The following is a 23,150-nucleotide window of genomic DNA, read 5'->3' as shown; positions in this document are numbered from 1 at the left end:
TAGTCCTTGACAACTCAATTTATCAGAAAACATAACATATATCAGGCCTAGGGATTCCAGAGTTTGTACTAATCCTCAAGCAATACTGTCACAGTACAGGTTCAGGGCTCAGGGGGTGAGGACCCAAAAAGCAGACAAGGCAAGAGTCCAGGAGAGTTCAAAGATTTAATTGAGAAAACAAGAGGCGACAAAAAAACATACCAGCAGGTAGATGACATTTCCAAAAATCCAAAATAACAGCAAAACCCTGGGGAACCAGGAAAAACATGAGACAGAGAACAGAACACAGGTACAAACTCAGGAGCAAACTACACACAATACTCTGATGAAGAACTGGAGAAAAACAGGCCCACGTATATATATACACCCACAGGGATAATTACGAACGAGACACAGATGGTGCTGAAAAAAGGAGGGAAAACAAGACAAAGACCAGAAGCAAAAACACCAGACCAGACAAGGACAGGAGACTTCAAAATAAAACAGGAAGTAAACACGAGGGAAAGGAATACCACAATAAAACCAAGAAGCCAGATACGACGGAGAAATGATTACTACCAAAATAACACATCAACCTAAACACAAAGAAGCTCAAGAGAAAATACCAGACGACCTTCCCTTCACCACCAAAATGTACACATGTATGGGTGAAATATCAGCGCATTTATGATCCCTCACAAACACTTTCCATTTTGGACTTTGCATGATTTTCCATGGTCTTTCCGTGCCTCTCTCATAAGGCAAACCTCAAGGATAACTCAGCTTTACTTCAGTCACATTTTGACCATTGCTTCTATCAGTTATAATAACACTGTACTCACCAGGGATTAATATGGACTTTTAGTTTCAGTTTTACTTCTGAATTAAGTGGTTTATTTACTCTGGATAAACTGTTGGTTTGTTCAAAAGCTACACATTTGTACTGTGTCTGTTTTTCCTGTTGGAGTGTGTAATATTGACGTCAGCATGTTGATTAATCTCAAAAAATTCCTTTGATGAGTATCCATGAGAATCATCAATTTGGATTTTAAGCAGAATTATCATTTAACATTTACATTTAGACCCACAGCTGGTAAGGCTGAAAATCTACACTACACTTTTTTTCTTCATTTCATCTAATGTGGAGTGTAAGGAACATTTCATCCTCTTGAGGCCACTGGCAGGGCTTTAGACAGTGGCAGAGGTTTTTACTCTTCAAATTCCTGTGACACCTGCTTCACTGTGCCCTACAGCTGCACCTGGTAACCTTGTGATCTAGCAACCCCAAGAGGCAGTAAGGAACTACTGTCTACATTTTTTTCAAAATCTGAGAGATTTTGTTGCCCAGAAATCATGTAATATTACATCAGTAAACTCTACACTACCGGGACCAAAAGCAGGGGTGAAGATGGTCTATAAAATCTGTTGGCAGCAGCTACAGCCATCAATGCTGCTCTGTAATTGGTACTTTAAACTCATGAGAAAGGTTTAAACCCTGCTTAGCTTTAAAGACACAGAAAAGCCTGAGTTACAGTCCACAGTTCTTACTTACTATTAGGGCTGCAAATGATTATTCTTTTAATTTGCAGATTATTTTTCAACGACAGATGTTAGATAATAGTGGAAAATGCCCAGGGTGATGCAGGTTGAGTTTGATGTCTACTCTGGTCCACAGTCCAAAGCAGGAGGAGGTGGTAATGTGCCTGATATGCTGGTTGAAAACTGCCATTAAACACCAAAAAGATGAAGAAGCTGCTTTGTCTTGTGCATTGTGAGGGCCAGATGTCCCCTGGACTGGCAGCGTGGTGACTCAAAAAAGAAGTAAAGAAAATGGTATTGTTATTATGAGTGTTAGTATGCTGATGCTAGCTGCTAACATGGCATGTAGACTTCTGAATACTAATGTTGCTCCTTGTCTGCTGGATGTGAAAACAGGAAATTGTTGGCTAACATGTAAGCAGTGTTAGGTACACAGGGTGTGTTAGGTTTTTAGGTTGTTGCATAAAGCAACTGAACATTTTCAGTAAAACTTAGCTTATGACTGCCAGGATAAATATATATATTTTTTATTCTTTATATTTTTTTTTTTGTTCATTATTTATCTGATTTGTTGTATGTGTGTAAATAGTTAAGTGGTTGGTAACACATTGGCCATAACAAATTTATAATGTTGTGTTACCTTGTGTTTTTTCAGTTTGATCTCTTGTCCCAAAGTGGTCAGAAAACAAAACAATGCAGGTTTAAATGATTACTCCATTATCAAACTTGTTGTAGTAATTTTCTTTCTTAGTTGCTTAATAAGTGCCAGTTGTAGTTTAAATGCTGTTTCAGAGGCTTCCATCCATACAGTTCTGGAGTAAGTCCTGGCAAAATGAATCAGCAGTCCAAAAATATTGGTACTAGATTCCAAAGAACAAAACTAAGCATAACCCTTAGGTCTTAGGTCTTTGTCTTAGGCCGGTAATTATTGCAGTATGCTAGTACTTCTTAGAGCTCATGATGAAGGCTTAATGCCCAGTTCACTGACAGCTAGCCTAGAGTCTCATGTACAGAATAAATGTACAGCTATATAAATGATCTGGAATTAAAAGGACATGATTTAAAACCAACTGAAACCATTTCCTTCCTCAGAAACGTGGTTTGTCACTGTCTGTCACTTCATTTTTAAATCAAGCATATGTTTAATCTCTTGGAATGGGACGACAGTTTGTTTATGGGCCTGTTTTCCTCCTCTGATGCTATAGATAGAGCTCGGAGCCATCCTGTCTGTAAGATACACTGACTACAAGATGTCACGCTCGTGCATCTGTTCTCAGCAAAACCTGCTGTAACCGAGGTGATACAGACAAAACGCCAGTTGTGTTGGCCTCTCTTTGAACAGCCTCAGGAGTCTTTGAGACTTTTCCAACATGTAATCGATGCTTGTGATGCTCCTGTTTTTCTTTGTCTTGTGCACATATGAGGAAACCCAATACACAGCCTATGATACCCCTCTGTAATTTACTCGGACAGCATATCCTCTACTCCTACAACACATAATGACCCCTGCTGTTCAGCTTCTCAGCCTTTTAGCCGTCACCTGGCCCCCAGCAGCTTCACATTCAGCTGCTGATGTCCGGATGTTTCCCTTTTGTGCTTCACACACACACACACACGTACAACCGGTTCATCTCGGTGTGTATTTCAGCCTTGTGGTTTGTGTGTGTGCCTGTTTTTGTGCTTCGTATAACCCAAATCCTCATGCCCCTCTCCTAATACAGTCTGTCTGGGAGTGTTAGGGGCTACAAGAAGAGAGGAATGTAATAACCAGTGAGCCCCGGTGCCCTGTCAGCACAGCTCAGTCTCCAGAGAGGCCCTGCCCATCAAGGACAGCACCCATGATGGTGCAGATTACACCGCATACTGCAATAAACCTGACACACAGAGAAGTCAGAGATTACAGCGGCAGACCCATTTCCTCTAGCTATTAATGCAGCTGTGACCCTCATCTCCAGTCTCAGGCCGTAGTGAGGTGAGCACACAGCGCACTCTGGTGGTGAAACACTGACACAACCACTCACGCTTCTTTTTTCAGTTTTAATCTGATATTAAAACACATTACAAAGTCAGTATGTAAATATCCTCATTTGTTAAATTAAATTATTGGAAATGCACAAATCTTCAACAGGTTTTTGTTGATGTGAGCTAAAGCCAAGAGCATAAATTCATCCAGGTTTGCACCTTAAATAGAGGCCAGATGGAAAACTAATAAATATGACACTACTTTACAAGTGTAAAAGATAGGCATACCACATTTGACATTAAGTATATATATATGTTCTTTTATATATCAACTTAAACAATCAATCCAGTAGCTCAAACTACCTATGATACTGAGAAAAAGGAAAGAGTTTTGTGAATGAAATCAGGCAGTAAGAAAGCACTGACAGTGCATAAGCAATACAATGCCAATGAAAGGAGTTCAGTCTGTTTAACTATGCACAGAGACAGGCAGCATACCTAGCAGTATGGCCAACGTTTTAAGAAATGTTTAGAGAAACAGGCATCGTTTCAAACATCTTCCTGCAGTCCTAAAAGGACGTCACACAGTGCAAAAACAATACAGCTTGGATGCGACACTACAACACAACAGACAGTGCAATTAATCCCAGCCTCAAGTGACACCAACACTGTAACTGGTAATAAGTCTGATCAGCAGCAGAGGGCTGCAAGCTACAGCCTGCTGCTACTGAGTCAGTATAAGAGGATGTGAACTGACGAATCATCAGCACCATTAAAGCCCTGCATGTAGACTTCATCGTTACAGTGAATTCTCCTCAGGTTGTTCATGGAGGCTTAAAGGATAATTCTGTTTTATTACAACTTTGGTCTCATTTTCTTAGTTTTGGTCATTGTCTTCATCAGTAATGATACCGCCACACCAACCAATGTAATTACTGAGATCCGGGAACAAAACATGTTTACAACTAAGTCTGACCTGGAAAGAAAGAGTGCTGAGATGATCGCACGAGTTGTAAAATAAATATAAATAAAACATGTATAGCCTATTATCTAAACCAGGAGTCCTGAACCTGACGTTGATTGACATCATGACCAAAATAAAAATTTCACTCTAAGGCAGCTTTCTGAATTATTTTACCACTGGGGGGAAAAATGCAGCCCTCTCACTGATGGGAAGGAGCCCATCCACCTGGTGCAGCAGGGATGCTGTCAGAGGGCTTCAACAAAACAAATCAAACCTGGTTTAACTTTTGCTGCCACCCAATATAACTAAGTGCTTCATAGTTTTCTTTTTAGACATTAGCTGGTTACTACAAGAGTAACATGAACACAGCACCCTGCAGCAAATGCTGGTAGACTAGTTCAGGGCCCAGGGTTTATAACAATAACAATAATAACAATAACAATTTTACAGTTTATTGTCCCTTACTCTTTTGTTAACCTCAGGATTTGTTTGCAGCCTTTCTCTGACTCACTGGACTGTTCTGACTTCTTTTAAGTGACGTCCAGATCTCAGCATTTAACTTGTTAAAGTACAGTGTTAAATACTGCAGACGCAACTGAAGCCAGAAACAAAACCAGAAAAATAGGACCCAAGCTATAATAAATCGGAACTATCCTTTAAATACAAACAGGAGCATACATTGTATTCTTTGTTGTGATGCCTCTTTGTTTCAATAAAAATCAACAAGAAGTTGAGAGGAGCATGTACATACACACGCGCACACACACGCACACACACGTACGCACACACACACACAAAAAAGAAAAAATGGCTACCCTAGTGCTTGGTCTTAGGCCAAGTCATTCTGTAGATTTGGAAATTTGGTGTATTTACAGTTTCACAAGTCTGTGATAGCTCAGTACGAGTTCATACCTGCTGTGTGGGATAAAATAGGAGGTGTGTCTCATTTCACCTTGTTTTCTTCCTGAGTATTTTCTCCTATCACCACTATCTGTACACCTGACAACTGTCCGCTGGCATCCAGCTGCAGCCCCTGAACCCCTTCAGTCTGCCCCTCCTGCATTTGGCACTGCGTCTCCTCCCCCTCTGCAGCCATCGTCACCTCCATCCCACTCTGGACAACCATGGCTGCCCCGTCTCTGCCTGACTCCCCGGTCAGCTGCAGCTCCATCACCCCCACCGCCTGCTCCACTGGAGCCGGGTTGATCTCAATGACTGTGTGCTCCTGGCCAGCATCCACCTCGCCCTGCATCATCTCCTGCTGCACCAGCATGGTGCCGTCCACCACCTGGCCTTCTATGGGCACCACCTCTGCACTGCCGGTCTGCTGGCTCAGCTGCACCAGCTCTACAGGGCTCACCATCGTGCCCAGCTGGCTGGAGTCCTGCACAGCAGTGGTGCCCACCAGTGTGAGGCCCGAGGACGGGTGCAAGGTGATGGTGTCCGCCTTTCCGTCACCAGCCACCATATAGCGGGTGAAAAGCTGCGAGCCGGCAGGAAGCAAAGTGACCGTGTTGGAGGACTGGGCAAGAGAGGCAATGGGTAGGCCTGCCACGGTGAACGGCTGACCCACAGATGTCAGCGAAATGGGCGAAAGAACAGTGAACTGCTGGGGCTGCTGGTTCACGGGGGAAGTCAGGAGGGTGGTGGTGGAGGCAGGCCTCTGGAGACGAGGCCGCTTGGTCTGACGCTTGGTGGGAGTTTTGTTTTTGGCAGGCTGCGGGCAGGAGAGAAGAGCTCGCATCTGCTGCTGCTTCCTCTGCTCTTCCAACTGCACCTCCAGGTCTACACAGAGCAAACAACACAGGACAGGACAGAGGTGGTTTTGAAATACTTTAGCAGTATTTCATTGCACAGTGAATTTCAGCCAGTGCCCCTTTGTTTGATATAATCATACATCACAAATCTATTAAATTGTTGCTATTCCAGCAGATTTAAAGACCTTACACAAATAAAATGAACTTTAAATGTAGTTACATTTGTTCTTGCAGCAATAACAAACTACTGAACAGACTGTATCTTTTTTTTTGAATGTATAACAAAGCAGATTCAGCGTCAACTGATATCTGCCTTCTTTGAGCATCCATGATATCAATTGTGATCACTTAAGAGCTGCTCTTAAAAGTGACATTTGTACTTAGGAAGATTGAGTCACTTGACCCCAGCACTTTTGTTCTCTTAAGTTACAATACAAACATACATACAAAAGTGCCAAAAGTGTCTAATTCTTAGAAGCTGGCTAAATACAGGCCCTGGTTATCAGTGCGAAACAACAGATAAGCTAATGCTTTGCTGAACAAATGCTACTCGTTACCTTCCTGTTACTGTTCTTCATGCTGTGCTGGCTGCTCCAGTGTTACACACTAAGCCTGAGTCTGAGCCAGCACACTGTGGTTTCTCTGAGGATCACACAGGACTAAAGCAGGCTCTTACCTGCTTCAGTTCGGAGGTGGAGGGGAAAAAAGCACTGCTAACAGTGCGTCAAACATTGTGAAATCAGTTTCCCAAGGACAGGTTACACTGGGCTACAGGTGAGCAGTGGTTTAGTTAAAAAAAAAATCTGTCATTTTTTGTAGCACAGACAAGACAACACAAAGCATCCTAAAGACTAGATCAAACTAGTTCAAAATAATCAACAGATTTTGGCTGTTTTATGTTTTGTGTAACTTCAAATGCTTTGCACAGTACATGACCTGTGTGTATATTCAGATGTTGATAAATCAAGATTTCTGTAACTTTAACTTCTACTATATTTCTATGATTGAATGAAAATTTAAAGGACATCAGCACAGTGGATCAGGGAAGAATGGGAAAACACTAATGCCAAGAGGGATTTGCTTAAACTGATCATAGTCATATTTTATCTGAAATTTAATCTGACTGCATTTTGTCATAGTTTTTATAACTGCAGTTGAGTGTTCATGTTTTTTTTTTTTTTTGGTTTCACTTTCCAACAAAACCTGGACCGATTATGATAGTACAGAAAAAGTCAGTCATACTCAGGAAATCAGTGTGGCAGCTCCTGTAGTAGAACCTTGTTTCTGTTCTATACTCACTGGAGAGCGTGCTGAGGATCTGCTCCTGGCTGGGATCCGTCTGCTGCCTCCTCTTCTCAAGGATCTTCTTGACTGAGTCCAGCAGGCCAAACACTTGGGCAAGGTTACTGAGCACCGCCACCTCTACCAGACAGGAATCTGGGATCAGTGCGGCAATCAATCAAAGGGTCACTTGGTCAGTCAGAAAGAAGGAACAAATTCAGCTGTACACAACTAATTATAAAGTATTCAGTCATTACAGAAACCAACAGAAGCCATTCTAAAAGCCCCCTGATGTTGGTTTTCCATCCTTCAGCCTCCAGCAGCAGCTGAATTTGTTCATTCTTTCCATTCATTCATGCACCTTGGAGCAAGGCCTAAGTCCTACTTATGTTCTGTTATGATGATGCAGTTCCCAATAGCCAGTGTACATTAGCATTATTGTGTACCTGTGTCCTGTAAGGCAGCCAGATCTCTGAGCTGCTGCACGCCGTTCAGCAGCTCCAGCAGCTCAGTGCTGATGTTGGTCACCACTTCACCAAGCAAACCAACATCAGCAATACCCTTCCAGAAGTTCAGTGTGTCCTCTGTGGACAGACAAAGCAGAAAAGTCTCTGTCACTGGTCGGCTCTGTGTTTATTTATGTGTGATCTCCACAACAAGTTATCATTATTGTAAAGTTAATGATCCGTATTGTGATGTGTGCTCTCTGTGACCTGAGATCTCATTGGATTCCTTCTTGTCTCCAGAGTCCAGTGAACTTGCGCTCCAGTCCACCTTCCCACTCAGAACTTCTGCTCTGTCCTCGCCCACTGCCCCGCCATTACCCAGAACCACCTGAGCTGCAATTTATATAGGAAGGCACACATTATGCAACATGGACACACAAAAGAACTGACTGTCAAAGTGTGTGCTGGTGTGTCTGTTGTTGTCTGTATGGATTTTGCCTGATGAAGGTCTGAGGATCAAAAAGCTGTTAATGTGTTAATGTTAATAAAGCGAGTTCAAGTGATAGACAGTGTGTGATTTAAATTTAAGTGCTCTGTTTTTGATCCTTTGCCGTCTGTAAGACTTTATTGTGTGCAACCTGCAAGGTCAGCAGTCCAGACACACTGCACTAAAGACCTGAGATAATATGAATTTGGTTGTTTGTAAAAAACATTTTAAAAACCTGCAGCAAACCTTTGGCAGCTGACTCTAACTAACTTTGACTACAACATAAAGACAACAAAAGGTTCAGTGTGATTGACTTCTATGGACACATATGACACAGGTGTTTGCAGTTCTCAATTAACTCTAGTGTAAAAACAGTTTGATATAGCTAAAGAGCTTAGATCCAGGGTTATTTGTGTAACCATTAAAAAAAGCTTCTCCGTCAGACTCATGCAAACATAGTTTCAAATGTATTTAAATGAATCTGGAAGAAAAAGACTGTCATAGGGTGGGCCCTGTTGCAGTAAAACTGATCGTCTGCCTCGTACATCAGTGCATTTATATAGTGTTTACAATGTGGTGAACTGGGGCTGAGGCTAACATTCAAAAAGAGAACAATGATACAGCAAAGTGCAACCACTGCATATAATTTCATGCAATAAGGAACATCCAGCATGATGAAGCTTTTCTTGCAGCTGCTATAAAAATGGAACATTTTAAAGTACAGGGTTCAGCTAGTACTAGTATAACAAAGCCAGGTAGAAGAACAGCCATCTAACTGTATTTCTCTCACTGTTTTCCTTTTAATCAAGAAGAATCATTGCCAACCTAAATCTGCTTAAAAAATAAATCTGGCTTTTGCTTTCTCTCTTATACATTATATAAAATCTGACACAAGATTGGTGGAGCAACATCAAAATCACAAAAATCTACACAATACATGTGGTTGATGTCACATTTTTCATAAATCAGCAATGTTGAGTCATGACCCTCACCTTGAGAGGATGTAGGCGTGCTAAGTCCACTGCCATCTGGAGGGAACCGTGTATTGTTGATGAGAAGATCAAACTTGGTGCTGCGACACGTGTTGGTGCACAGTGTGCTGTGCTGGTAGAAGTCAAGCTGACCTGAGTCCATCATTTTTCTGGAGAGCAGCAATTGAGAATGGAATCAAGCAGTCATGAAACAAAGAGGGGGAAGCATTAATTTGACTTGAGGCAAAACTCACTGGTTCAACATTTACAATGTGTTATCATTGCATTTTAAAATATGATTTATTTTGTCCTAACAAAAGCAAAAACTGACACATTTATATAATTTGCTGCAATCAGAGCTTATCTCTTATCTTTTTAATATACATGAATTTTCCACCAATGTACTGCCAGTGATTCATGCAGGACTTGCCCACACAAACAGCCTGGGTAGTAAGAATAAATTCAGAGCAGATTAAAAAAGCACATATAGTACAAGCATCCCACAATGCAAATACTGCAACAGCAGAATACAATATTTGTATTTAAAGCTGCTCTGTAGCTACTTTTCTAAAAATTCTTTTCTAAATACTGTATAACTGACAGTAAAGGAAAAGGGAGTACTGTCTGCAGCCAATTTCTGGTGTCAAGTCGATGGTGTCATTTATTGAGGCCATGAAATCACAACATTTTCACAAAAAAGCAAAACAGAAAGGGCCAACAATTCTTACTAGTGATTGGACAGAACTCTAGTCAGTTCAGATTATATGGTAGTAAGCCCCACTGACACAGTGACTGGCCACAGATGTGTGAGTATACTGAGGGTACAATTTTAAAGTTTGAAAGGATAGAGTAAAAATATTGAAATCATAAAGGGACATTTCAATGAAGGACATTCATATAATGTCATTCTTGATAATATGTCAAGATATCAAAATACATTCATTCTGACAATACGCTAGGAAAAATGACTGACGAGAGGGAGCAGTGCCTATACTGCAGTACTCTATACTCCCACTAACCCACAAAGCACCATGTTATCAGAGCTGCATGGACGAGGCCAGCTGTTTGGACACAGACCTACACTGATCAGCCACAACATTAAAACCGCTGACAGCTGAAGTGAATAACATTCATCATCTTGTTACAATGTTCTGCTGAGGAACCATGGGTCCTTCATCCAGAACAAGTCAGATCCATGGAAGCCCCATCCCGCAACCCACAGGACCCAAAGGATCTGCTGCCAGTGTCCTGGTGCCAGACACTACAGGAGATCTTCAGAGATCCCATGATCCAAGGTCAGCAGCTTTGGCTCTTTGTCGTGTTCCTCGAGACATTTCTGAGCATTTTTTGTGGTGTGGTGGGAACATTATCCTGCTGGGGGAAGCCCCTGCCATTGGGGAGTGTTGTTGCCATTGGAGGGGTGTGTGCTTGTTTGTGACAATATTTAGGTGGGTGGTACATGACAAACTAACGCCCAAATGAATGTCAGGACTAAAGGTTCCTCAGCAGAACATTGTGTTACAAGGAGATGATTGATCACTTCATCCACTTGTGGTCATAATGTTATGTCTGATCAGTGTATGTGGCAAGCAAGAACATGAACTGGGCACTAAAACAGATAGAGAAATGTAAATGCTCAGTGAACTGGGTTCATGCAGAACCCTATCTGGGACACACTGGAGATTTATTAGACACACCTAGAGAAGTGTCTCATTTTATTCTGCCACTCTGCCACATAATCAGCAACAACTCCAGGTAGCATCATTACTGTGGCACAACACCAGGACCAGCTGATGATGGGTGCCAAGAAACATGGAGTACCATGCAATATGAAGGCAAGAAATGGATAGGCACACTATTATTTTGTAAAAGAGTAGCTTGAGAATAGTTTTTGTATAAGGAAAGAAATAACTTGATATGCTGCACTGTCTGTCCACAACAAATAATCAATTATTCATGGCATCTTGTGAATTTGGCATCCCATCAGTCAAAGAGACAGGAGGTTTAATAAAAGGCCAAGAGTCATTATTATCTCATTTACAGCTCAGAAGTGATGGAATAATGTCTTGTTAGTTCACTCATATAAAGCTACACAGAATATTTTATCCTGTCCTGGTTTTGGAGATTTATTCAAGATGTATGGATCACATCTCTTGCTTGCAACACATATGACTAACAATAATGTGTAGTGCAAAGAGCCAGCACTCAGAATATTGAAATATGGCTTTTGGTTCACTAATCCAAATGTAAGTCCCCTCACCTTAGCATGACTCCACCCATCCTGATGGCTCTCTTCCAGTCTTTCAGAGTGGCTTTTCCAGAAATGTGCACAAACTGCTTGGGGCTGATCAGCTGGTCTTCATACTAGTGGAGAGAGTTTTGATTAAGTAACCAGACTGAGTTCATCAAGTGTAATGTAGATGATAAAATACCAGAAACAGCTAAATAAAAAATGATATACTGTATTTATAAGTCTGATACTGGCGTATTAATATTAACCTTTAGTTTAAAAAGTAATATCAATACTGTGGTAAAATCACAGCAGTGTCTTTTTCAATGCACCATGAAAGTGAAAAGTGTTATTCTATGTTGAGGTGATATCATATGGTATAGAACTGTACACTATAAAACAGAACGTAGGGGTCAAGTGTTGTTCAGTTGTGATAAGTTACTGATCTTATGGTGAATCCATCAGTGTGTCTAAAATGGATACTTCAAAACATTTGTTAATTTATAATTTGGATTATTTTCTACAACACCTTTTAGATTTTTTTTTTTTTTTTTTTTAATTCTCAAGGTGTAAAATCAAGTGATTCTGTGGCATCCAGTTAACAAATGGTCAAGACACACAGTCTATGATATCCTTGGTTCAGTTGTAATCTAGGACCTTTTTTGCATGTCATACTGCTCTCCCTCCCTGCATCTGTATTTCTATTGTCACTGCTGAATCAACAAGAAATGTCAAAATTTAATGTATTAATGTACTATATACAACTGTAAATATACAGATGTAATAGTTTGTTCCTTGCTGTTGGTATGAGCAGCACAAGAAAAGCTGGAACCAAGAAAACCTTGCATTAAAAGCACGTTTTTTGATCCACTAAGTGCACCACCTTGATAAAGCTTTGCGTACCATTTGCTGTGAATTGATTTTACAGCCTAATGGATTGTATTTTTTGCAGTGCTGACAGCAGCCTACCTCCTTTCGTACCACTTGTTTGCATTTCTTTTGTGAGCCTTCTTGACCTGTTGAGTCAACACCTATTACTATTTTATTTAGAATATTTGTTGTACTTAGCTGCTTATTACAGATTCAGCTAAACCATGATAAATACTAAACACCTGTTCAATGCAAATCATTCAAAACACTATGTTTGAAAGAATCTGTGAGAAAATGCTGAATAAAAAGCTTTCTTTTAAGCATATAAGAGGGCATTCATATTTAATTATTCATTATAGACTCAGTCAGCCATTGCACTTGCCCACTTACAGCAGTAATCAGCACAAAGCTATTAGAGGCCTACAAGTTTAAAGTGAAACAAAATAAAGAGATGGTTTAGTGCAGTTATTCTGGGACACATGTCAGCAGTACATGTTTATTTCCTGCCTGTGCTGCCATTTAGCTATGTACATTACCATTTGGTTACAACCATTTGTGACAGTGCTGTGTAATGTTTTAATAATACAGTTTATGTCTGGAAAACGTTTTCACTCAAAATATATTTGCATATGGATGAGTCTTTGAATAATAATGAAACTCTGATGTAGCTGTTATTTTGCTTCAGTGTGGACTGAAACTACAATGAATACCAACCTTCACACATTTTACATTGATTCCTGGGCACACAAATTTCTTCACTAGCAACACAGCTTTACTGTCGCCACATGTTATGGGACAGCCGATTTCTACGTCATCTCCCTCAGTTTGTTCTAGAAGAATGAAAGGATACGCAACATATAAACATGAGGAGACTGAAGAAAAAAACTTTTTGATATGTAATCTGCAAAATGTATGAATCACTCCATCTTTCAAGTTGTTCAAACATCATTCAGATAATCTTTTACCTGGATGTGCTTCAACAGCCATGACAGCTGCATCTGTTTCAGCAGATTCATCTCTGAAAAGAAAACAGTTGGCATGCATTTTCACATTCCTTTTAGGTAGCACAGAGGATGCTGTCTATCTATGTTGTATCTAAGTACCTGCTTATGAGTAGTACTCTGTCCAAGATGATCAGCCACTGTTAGATTTTAATAGTGGCTGTGTTTATTGTGTTAAATTGTTTTGAAATGAACTCAGCTGTAATTTGGTATGTATCCTAGCCTAAACCACAGTCTTACACACTGCTTTGCATGTTTGCTTTCGCTACATACCCAGTGGTGATTGGTTGGAGCTGGAGGATGACCTGAGTCTTATTTGGGTCATCTGGGTCACCCTCTCCATCAGCCTTTACCATTACCACCTCCCCCATGGACACTGTGACCTCGTCGGTGGTCGCCATCACACTCACAGTAGACTTGACAGAGGGGGTGCTTTCATATAACAGCTATCCACGAGTTTGTTCATCTGAGGATGGAGAAATAGAAAAAAAAAAAACATAAAATGAAAGAAGATTTATGGAAAACCTATGTATTTTTCAGGTTTTAATGTGGTGAAGAAGCAAAAAAAAAAAGTGATTCAAAACTAACTGACTAACCTGCTTAAGTCAAAGTTACTTTCACAATTACAAATAAGACCAGTTAAGCACAGCTCTGTCGAAAACAGGGCATGAAGAAGTAGATATCAGCGCTCCAGATCTAGTTTTAAAAGCCTATTGCTAGTTAACTTTATCTAACAAATGTTAGGTAGCTAACTAACCTAACTGTTGAATTTAATTTAAATTCATATTTCAGAAATGGTTCGACTTATTCTAAATGTCTTAATGCCTGTGAATCAATGCGAACAATATTAATAATCTTAATATAAAGCGCCAACGTTTTCAAACTAACGGTTTTGTGGCGTTAGGGGCTGCATTTACCACAAGACCACAGTGACTAGTAAACTGACAATAATCCATATTTTGTCGGGTTATCTATGCATTACAAGCAATGCACTCCGATTTTCAAAACTGTAATTTTGAGCAGAATGTAACGTTAGTATGGTGGTTTCCCCCGCGCACTGAGGAACCGAAACCGCAATTCTGGGTGATGTAGAGGGATGCCAACTGACATGGGGTGAGCACACCATTCACAGGTACACTAGTGCTATATTCAGTCGCAGATAAAAGACTGCTATTTCTAAAAGTTGGGTGGGTTATGACGACCGCAGTGGGCAGCTGGCTGCTTTTCGCTGCTGAGATCCACACAGCTAGGCTCGGCGGTAGCCATTATGGCTAACGCAAGGGCGTAACTTGATGTGTGGGAATCTGGACAATAATGTGAACTATACTATCCGAGACGGGTAAAGCTTTGCATTTACAGTGTGACGGTTACGTGCCGCTTGTCTATGAACCGTACGTCCCTTCGTAACTCTGCATTTTAACTCTCCGCTCCCCCTCAAAATGACGTCTCCCTGTGCGGCGGCACGTACAGCAAACAACGGCACGGCGACGGCGTTGCCCCTCCATTCTGTGCGAGCCTGCCTAGCTGAAACCCCTCCGCATTATACCCGAAACCCCGACAAAAACGACCGTTTGTGTCGTAAGAGCGGCTGGTATTTTACCACCAAATACATTTAAAATCACATAGTTGGAAATTAGCGCGTCCTTACCGTTTTATGAAGAGAAACACATCCCTAGATTGTGGAGAGCTGCGGCACATGCGCACTGCGTTGATAGAGCTTGACTTCCTGCTGAACAGCGCTCGCCTTATTTTCACGCTCTTGTAAACCCAGACAAAATTAAACTGCAACTCACTCAAACGACCGTCACTAAAGTTACCTCATAAGCTATATATGGGGGCGGAGAGAGTTTCTCATTTGGCACTTTATTTTTAAGTTCTATCTCGAATTTTGGTTATGTTTCATTTATATCCTGATTAGCGGTTTCATTTGAGAGACATTGGCATTGTATATTTTAAAATATTTTGAATTCTGAGGTGTGGAGCAATGTGGTCATACCTTCAAAAATTAACCTAAAAGCAAAGTTTAACTTTTAGGTTCCTGTTAAAATGTGAATATTGTCTTTCAGTTTTAACATTTTACACTACATATCCAAGTCGCTCCTGTAGTTAGTTGCGTGTTTAATAGCATAATGATTAGTGCAGCTCGTGATAGATAAGTGCCAAGTGAAGATGTGGTGAACATTCTCTTCTGGACATACAGTATTTGATGCCTGATAGGAGATACAAATCGATAGTAATGCGTTTGTTTAAATTATTTTCATTTTTAACTCACTAGTTGTAACGGGGCGCCAGGACAGTAGATCACTAGCAACCCCTGTTTTAAAAATTGTGCTTCCGAAATCTCTTGATGGCGATTCCGCACGAGAAATAGCAATCACTACTCCTCCTGTACCAATCACGGTAGAAGCCCTTTTTAACGGACCACTCGAACATCTCAGTCTATGATCACAGGTAACACGTTCCTCACTCAGAGGTACATGACCTGCAAAAAGTACGTCTGTGCAGAGGTGTTTCGTGGTGCATTGTATAATTGCAATAAACAAGGACAAGGTTCATTTTGAATATGTACGTATCAGCAATTATTATAGAATTTTGAGAGCATCTGAACGCGTGCGATTAACAGTCGAACGGCATGATGGGTAGGAAAAGGAGGGGCAACGTAATTCTGTTGGTCGAGGCGGCTTTAGTCATAGGGAAGTGGGCGTGGTTTCATCTAAACTGGGTTGGAAAAGTGACAGACGCGTGCGGCCTGCCAAATAGTGCGGCGTTCAGGTAATGTGGGGAAATCGACGTGCACACACGAAAAGAACAGATCGCTGTAAACTGTACTGCTCTCAATCAGACGGCCTTTCACATAATTAAAAAGAAAAATATGGACAATAGCCAGGATGCTATTGTGGTTATACATTTATGGGGGATAAATTTTATATTTGTTGTCAAATTTAAGGATATTTGGGGAAATATAGAAATACAAACATCATAATAAAAATTACCCTTCAGAGTTGATCATATGTAGCATGTGTGTAGTTGATAGTTAAAAAAAACTATATATAATATATATATATATATATATATATATATATATATATATATATATATATATATAGTTTGCATTGTAGCCATATGTCATTATCAGCTTCCAAATAAAATCTGAACTAATGTAACTAAACTTCTTTGGGTGAAAGGTGGCCTTTTCCAAATCGCCATATATATAATCAATATAACTGATCTAGGTCATGATGATCGTCCTTCAACCTGTCAGAAGAGGGCACCAAACCCTTGTTTAAAAAAAACAGGCAAACCATTACTCATTGGACATCTATTTATTTTTTTAATCAATCAATAAAATCACATCAAATAAGCAAATCCCTTATACATAATATATAAAATAAATAACATTTATTCAATAAAGCTGTGAAATGTGACCATGGGGTTCAGAAGCTGTACAGTTTTGTGCTATGTACTGTACCGCAGGCCTATCAGCTGCTGATGTTTTCTGGTACAGAAGCCCTATCAGTGGGTTAGTTTGATCGTCCCACTGGATAACATAAAATCATTAAAGGCACAGTTCAATATTTTGGGTTTTTTTGTTTTTTATTTACTGTCTCTCTGAGAATGAGATGGTGGTACAAATCTTCTCATCTCACTCTTGGAAAGACAGGGAATAAGCATATTTCCTAAAATGTTGAGCTACGCCTTCTGTGATTAGATGAGAGAGACTGGATGTGAACTGAAGACTGGTTATAGTTACCATCATTATCATTACTCACAATGGTCACTTTTATGTACAGTCTGTAAGATTACACATGGAGCAGTAAATGTACTCTTAATGTTTAACTGTTTATCATTGGTGGATATAGAGGTGTCTGCTACTGGCTGATGAGAAATAAGATGATCTCTTCCCATATGATGAGAATGTTTCTTCATGTCTTTCCAGTGTTGTCCTTTAAATCTAACCAGTGCTCTCAACACCCAGAGGCTTCCATCTCCACACAGTTCAGTGCAGTGCTTAGGAATGGGAATCATGCTCATTGGCGAACAGTTTGCTAACAGCAGACTTACAAATATCATAAAATTTAACCCTGTTTACATGAGAGACAAAAGTGAGGAAGGTAGTTGTATTATTAAACTGGATGGAATTTTAGCTCGATTTCAAAGCATAGCACCCCTGTGATGAAGTCCTCACCTTCACCATGAACATAAAATGTTAACATCTGATTGTCAAACAAACAAAAAACATATATACGGTGTATAGTACACTGTAATCCTGGCTATATCAGGCGGTGGTTTACCAGGAAGAATCGGTTTGAATCTGTACAGAAAAGTAAAAAATAAAGGGATGGTGCAAATGTTCCAGAATACATTCCTTACCGAATACTAAGCTGCAACCTCATAGTGTACAGTATGTTTACCAGATCACCCATACAGCATTTATTGACTCAAAGAAAAAAATGTAAGCTTGATCACATGAATGCAAAGAAAAACTGTAGAATGCATAATCTCTTTCTGTTTACAGTGTGTGTGTGAACAGGTTTTTTTCATGAGATGCTGGTGAAAGGTGATTGAACAGTGGGAGGAGAGGTGAGTTTCCAGGCTAAGTGAACTGTAGTCTATTGTAGGCTCCAGGCTTGTAAACAACAGATTAATGGGATCTGCAGTCAGAAGACTCTGGAGACTTGAAAGCATACACAATCCTCTGTGTTAAAGGTAGTTACTCCTATTATGTGCAGTGTATATTATGTGTGCAGACATGCATTCATCATAAATGCATCTCACTGCTAAGAACAGCAAACTGACCGTTAAAGGCTCCATTACAGCTGGTATTATTTAAGTTACCAAATCCAAAGTACTCTTACCCATGTAAAAGATAAAGTTTGTCAGGAGTATGTCAACATTACTTAGTTAACAAAAGAATTTCAACAACTGAAACAGCAGCTTTAGGAGTAGTTCTACATTTTGGGAAATACACTCATCAGTTTTCTCTCTGAGGGTTAGCTGATAAGATAGAAACCAATCTTACACCTGTGCATTAAGCACAGATCTGGAGCCAGGAGGCAACTAGCCTAGCTTAGCATGAAGACTGGAAGTAGGGGGAAGCAGCTAGCTTGAACAGCTAACAGCTAGCAGATAGCTTTGCTCGATATAGAGTGGGAAAAATGCACCTAAAGAACCTCTATGGCTTAGCCTACTAAGTAACACAGTGAATCTCATTTGTATAATTTCCCCATCATTTTTGTATAATTACCCATTTACCCACTGTCAATAGTCAGGGAGTTACTGCAGCTGGCTGTTCTTCTGGCTGGAGAAAGACAGGCTAGCTGCTTACCCCTACATTAGGCTAAGCTAGGCTAATTGCCTCCTGGCTCCAGTTCTGTGCTTAATGCACAGACATACAAGACAAACATCAATTTTTTCACCTAACTCTCAGAAGTCGAACTCTCCTTGTAAGGCCCTGGCAAGAAGGGTGAAAGGGTCAATGACATGTAACAAAGGTCCCTTGCCAAAACTGAATCTGGGGGCCATGGTTTCACATGATTTGCTGCACTGCTGAGCCTGCAGACATCTTAAAATTAATTCCAATTTTCTTTTGCAGTGACATGCTAATGGGGCTTCCTCAGGTTTGACAAATCTTGCCCAGGTTTTCTGCTTGGAAGCCAGACTTTATTACACCTCTGGAACACAACATAAAGCAAGCAACACATCCATTTATGCTAGTGGATTTAATGAGCTGGCATTCATCACCACTTCAGGCATGAATGTAATATAAATTTTGTGGATTGAGCTTTGAATAAAAGAAGTAGTTGTTTGCCTAATCTACAAACAGCTGCAAGTGAAACTCAAACTCCCTTTTGTCCTTAATCAAACACACCTTTATGAATGCTGACAATATAATTAAAGGTCTGATGACTGAGAGATGAATCTCAGACATACTTGTTGTCTTGCTCCTGTTGCTATAATACAAATAACTAAATGGGACCACCTACCCTAATTACAGTGGTCTGTCTTTAAGTATACACATTAACTAGAATAATCTTTTTTTTTTTTTTTTTTTTTTTTTTTACAAAAACATTACTCATGTATTCACAGAATGATCAAAGATTTAAGTCAGTTTGGCATAAGTGCACATACAGCTTACAGTAGCAGGAGGAGCACATTGATTTCAAATGGTGACACTTATTGTAGAGTGCACTGTGTCTGTTCACACTATCAATTAAATAGCTTTTAGTGACCTTTTAGCTTTCATTTCTATAGAATTCACTATTATTTACAATATTACAGTCACATAGGAATGCAGGCAAAGCATTGCACAAACTTTGACAGGTAGACACCCACAACAGTGCCGTATGAAATGGGAGTGATGCCAGACCACAGTATGCCATAGTCCATGGATTTATCTGTACCTTCAGTATCCTCAGCAGTACATTATCTCCAGTGCTATGAAAAGGAGTATTGGCTACACTCTCAGTCCCCTCAGTCAGACCTGATCACCTCTGCGCGCTTTCTGTGTTTTTTGAACCTAACAAGGCCAAAAAAAAGCCCAGCTCATGCTACACCATGTGAATTCAGAGATATAACTTGCTTATAATATACACATCAGGATGTACACTGGACCCCACTTGTCCCACACACAGAGAGGGCACAAAGCACAAGGTGAAGAAGTGATGGATGATGATATCACAGGGTGCTGAGCCTGAGTGACTCGTTTTCAATGAACGGCTGTGAGACGAGGCAAGCTCTTGGTGAGACAGGACGGTGTTTGGACACAGAGAGTTCTCAGTCAACAGTGGCAGCCCTTTTCAGCAGAGGCGGTGGCCAGCTCCTCTTCATCATCGGCCGGGTAGAGGACCTTGGCAGTGAGACCGCTTTTCACACCATCCCAGCCATCGCGGGTGACAATCTCCCCCATCTTCATCAGCTCGTAGATGTCTCTGGTCAGCAGCTCAAAGGCCCGGTCTACATTGCTGTTGCACTTGGCCGACGTCTCCACGTAGCGGATGCCCAGCTCTGCTGCCAGCTGCTCTGCCTCATCTCTGGTCACCTTGCGATCCTTGTTTAGGTCGCTCTTGTGGCCAATGAGGATGTAGACCATGTGGTGAGGCAGGATGTGCTCACTCACCTCCTTGTGCCACTCCCTCACATGGTCAAAGGTTTTGCGATTGGTGAGATCAAAAACTAGCAGCCCACCCACAGAGTTACGGTAATATGATGTTGTGATGGACCTGGGGGGCAGACAGATGACATGTTAGTCAGTGAAAGCAAAATCACCTTTGACAAAAAAAATGTCATCTTTACTTTGCCTTCTAGAAATCCTGGACAACTTTGATAAACATGCAAATCCTCCATTATGGTCTAAGTCTCAGTCAGTCAGCATGACCTTTGGTCTGAAGCTGATCACAGAAATGGTGCAGCACAGCACGTGAATATTGCATGTGTCTCAATCATTTATCTTAATATTGTTCTGGATTTAACAAGTTAAGTTTGATTGAATATTTTGCTTTAGGACCTCAAGAGGGTCAAGCCTCACAGCACTCTGGTCCACATCAAGTCTCAAGTCCTAATTTTTGTTGCATGTGTCCATGATTTAAATAGCAGCCTCATTCTGTTTTGCCCAAAGCCTCCCAAAACCAACCAGTCCTGTACTGGAATAGCCCACTACAGAGGGGAATGTGTCTGTTTTAATTTAACACAGACATATTTAGAAATATGCACCATATGTGTGCAATATCAACTGAGACATTAAAAGTATTAAAACTAGGTTTTGACACTTCATTTCACAAGAGAGTGCCTCGAAATGAAAAACACAGGAGCTGGCTTCAGGTCCTCATCATTCCAGTTACACTGATTTAGTCATTCATATTTAATGGCTTTTAACTGACCTGCTGGGCATAAATAAAGTTAATTGATCAAATTATCACAAACCAGACAGTAAACATAAGACCACTGGGGCCCCTGAAGAGTCTCGGGCTATGGAGCAGTTGCTCACTTGGGACAACCTTACACATATTTAATCACGCGCAGGCTACACTTGGCTTTATTCGTGCACATGGTGATGTGAAAATCGCTAGGTTTATTTCTCAAACACTTATCACAGCCAGACTTGTAAAGGAAGAAGTGAAAGACTTCAGTGTGGTGAAGCCTGAAGGAAAACACCCTCAGAAGCCTGAGCTTCAAAAGAGAAAGCAGATCTAAGAGCGAGCTGCTACACAGAAGTGCTTCACAGGAAATTATCCTATGACAGCAGGGACACATGAAACACAACAAGCAACAGGGCAGATGAATGCAAAAGCCAGATTTGGGTATAGAGTTGTCATCCTTGTATCGCCCTGGAGACTGTATATGAGGGAATCAAACTGGGGCCTATAAATATGAGGAAGCTGCCCACCATCCGTCAATGAATTCAGTGACGCGACTCGATTTTCGCTGTTTTTATATAGGCCAGAGCATCATCAAGACCGAGGCCTGTGTAATCTTCTCCTGACCCTGTTCACCACTGTCCACGCTCACTTCACTACATCACAATGAGAGAGGAAATGGTCTTCATTTCATTTAAAGGGTTTCATTTTTAAACACGTCAGCGAACCAAGGCCTCTCCATTATTTATCGACAAATCTTCTCGTGAAGAAATGACCGTTGTATTCGATTCAGTGATTTTACTCGACTTTAATTGTTTCCTTTTTCGTACCTGAATCGTTCCTGTCCAGCCGTGTCCCAGAGCTGAAGCTTTATTTTCACCCCGGGCTCGATATCAAGCGAGCGGGCATAAAAATCTACCCCGACCGTTGGATCCGCCACATCGCTGTAAATACCGTCCGTGAAGCGCTTCAGCAACGACGACTTCCCCACTGTCGAATCTCCGAGTAAAATGATTCTGAACTGGTATTGCCACAAAATATCCATGGCATGACTAGAAAGGGGATCCCAGCGGCGTGTGTGTGTGTGCGTGTGTGTGTGTGTGTGTGGTGAAACAAAGCCCTGAGCGCGGTGTGTTTACATGAAGCCCCGGCTGCCGCTGCGGCTCCTGCTGCTGCTGCCCTGCCTTCTGCTCAGGAAAAGACGCGGAGCACAGAGCGAACGCTGCAATCATGTGATAGATTTACCTATGCTCTGCCACACTACCAGATAATACAACGAGAAACCTGCTGCAGTCGTGAATGAGCCAATTGTATGTTATGAAAGGCTCAGAGATAAGCTGGACTTTAAACCATAAGAAAACAGAGTTAGGGTTGTCTTTGTTGTATAAGCTCTAACTTAGCCATAATAAGTCAGCTGCTTTTTGCAGTAGGAGTAACTGACAAGTCTTTAGTCTGTATTGTGTGAAATTCTAGCACATTGGACTTAAAATATCAACATGGTTATAGAGCAACATTTCGCAACAGTGTATTTTGAGTATAACACTGCACTGACGTTATCTCATAACCACAAGCTTCAGATCAGTGGTAGCAGGTTGCTGTCCGTGGTTCTGAAGTAGGTGGAAGAGGCATTCCCTATGGCCTCGCTGTAGGCTACAGTATATCACTCGATTTTATAAACAGTATATTCCATTTCGTGTTTTTCTGTGAAAAATGTGTTAAGTGGAATGTAAAAAGCTCTGTTTGCATTGGCATTGACATGTCTGAGTGACAATAGACCTACAGGCCAACAAGAATTCATAAAAAATAATAC

The 23,150-nt window shown here is 40.9% G+C and overlaps 2 protein-coding genes and 1 non-coding gene across 4 annotated transcripts; all 3 read right to left on the bottom strand.

Moving 5' to 3' along the window:
• Positions 1 to 3,541: 3,541 nt before the first annotated feature.
• gmeb1 (glucocorticoid modulatory element binding protein 1) lies at positions 3,542 to 15,294 on the bottom strand. Of its 2 annotated transcripts, none has more exons than XM_018701285.2 (10): positions 15,136 to 15,294; positions 13,761 to 13,953; positions 13,452 to 13,504; positions 13,201 to 13,316; positions 11,647 to 11,750; positions 9,408 to 9,556; positions 8,196 to 8,321; positions 7,929 to 8,066; positions 7,501 to 7,638; positions 3,542 to 6,229 (listed from the first exon to the last, which is right to left on the bottom strand). In XM_018701285.2, exons 2-10 carry the CDS (start codon positions 13,886 to 13,888, stop codon positions 5,388 to 5,390), a joined length of 1,794 nt encoding a protein of 597 aa, XP_018556801.1. In that variant the 5' UTR covers positions 13,889 to 13,953; positions 15,136 to 15,294; the 3' UTR covers positions 3,542 to 5,387. The 2 variants fall into 2 exon arrangements, with proteins under 2 accessions (XP_018556801.1, XP_018556802.1); XM_018701286.2 differs by having other exon boundaries at positions 7,501 to 7,623.
• Positions 15,295 to 15,768: 474 nt separating this feature from the next.
• Positions 15,769 to 15,902, bottom strand: LOC127142323 (U11 spliceosomal RNA). The gene has a single exon (XR_007812909.1). It is a non-coding gene; the product is annotated as a U11 spliceosomal RNA (small nuclear RNA).
• Positions 15,903 to 16,795: 893 nt separating this feature from the next.
• rab42a (RAB42, member RAS oncogene family a) lies at positions 16,796 to 22,588 on the bottom strand. Its single transcript, XM_018701270.2, has 2 exons — positions 22,171 to 22,588; positions 16,796 to 20,707 (listed from the first exon to the last, which is right to left on the bottom strand). Exons 1-2 carry the CDS (start codon positions 22,383 to 22,385, stop codon positions 20,266 to 20,268), a joined length of 657 nt encoding a protein of 218 aa, XP_018556786.1. The 5' UTR covers positions 22,386 to 22,588; the 3' UTR covers positions 16,796 to 20,265.
• Positions 22,589 to 23,150: the final 562 nt, after the last annotated feature.

Source organism: Lates calcarifer, linkage group LG3 (assembly GCF_001640805.2).
Source record: "Lates calcarifer isolate ASB-BC8 linkage group LG3, TLL_Latcal_v3, whole genome shotgun sequence".
Lineage (NCBI taxonomy): Eukaryota > Metazoa > Chordata > Actinopteri > Centropomidae > Lates > Lates calcarifer.
The sequence above is the reverse complement of the archived record's forward strand: the minus strand, read 5'-3'. Positions and strand labels throughout refer to the sequence as shown.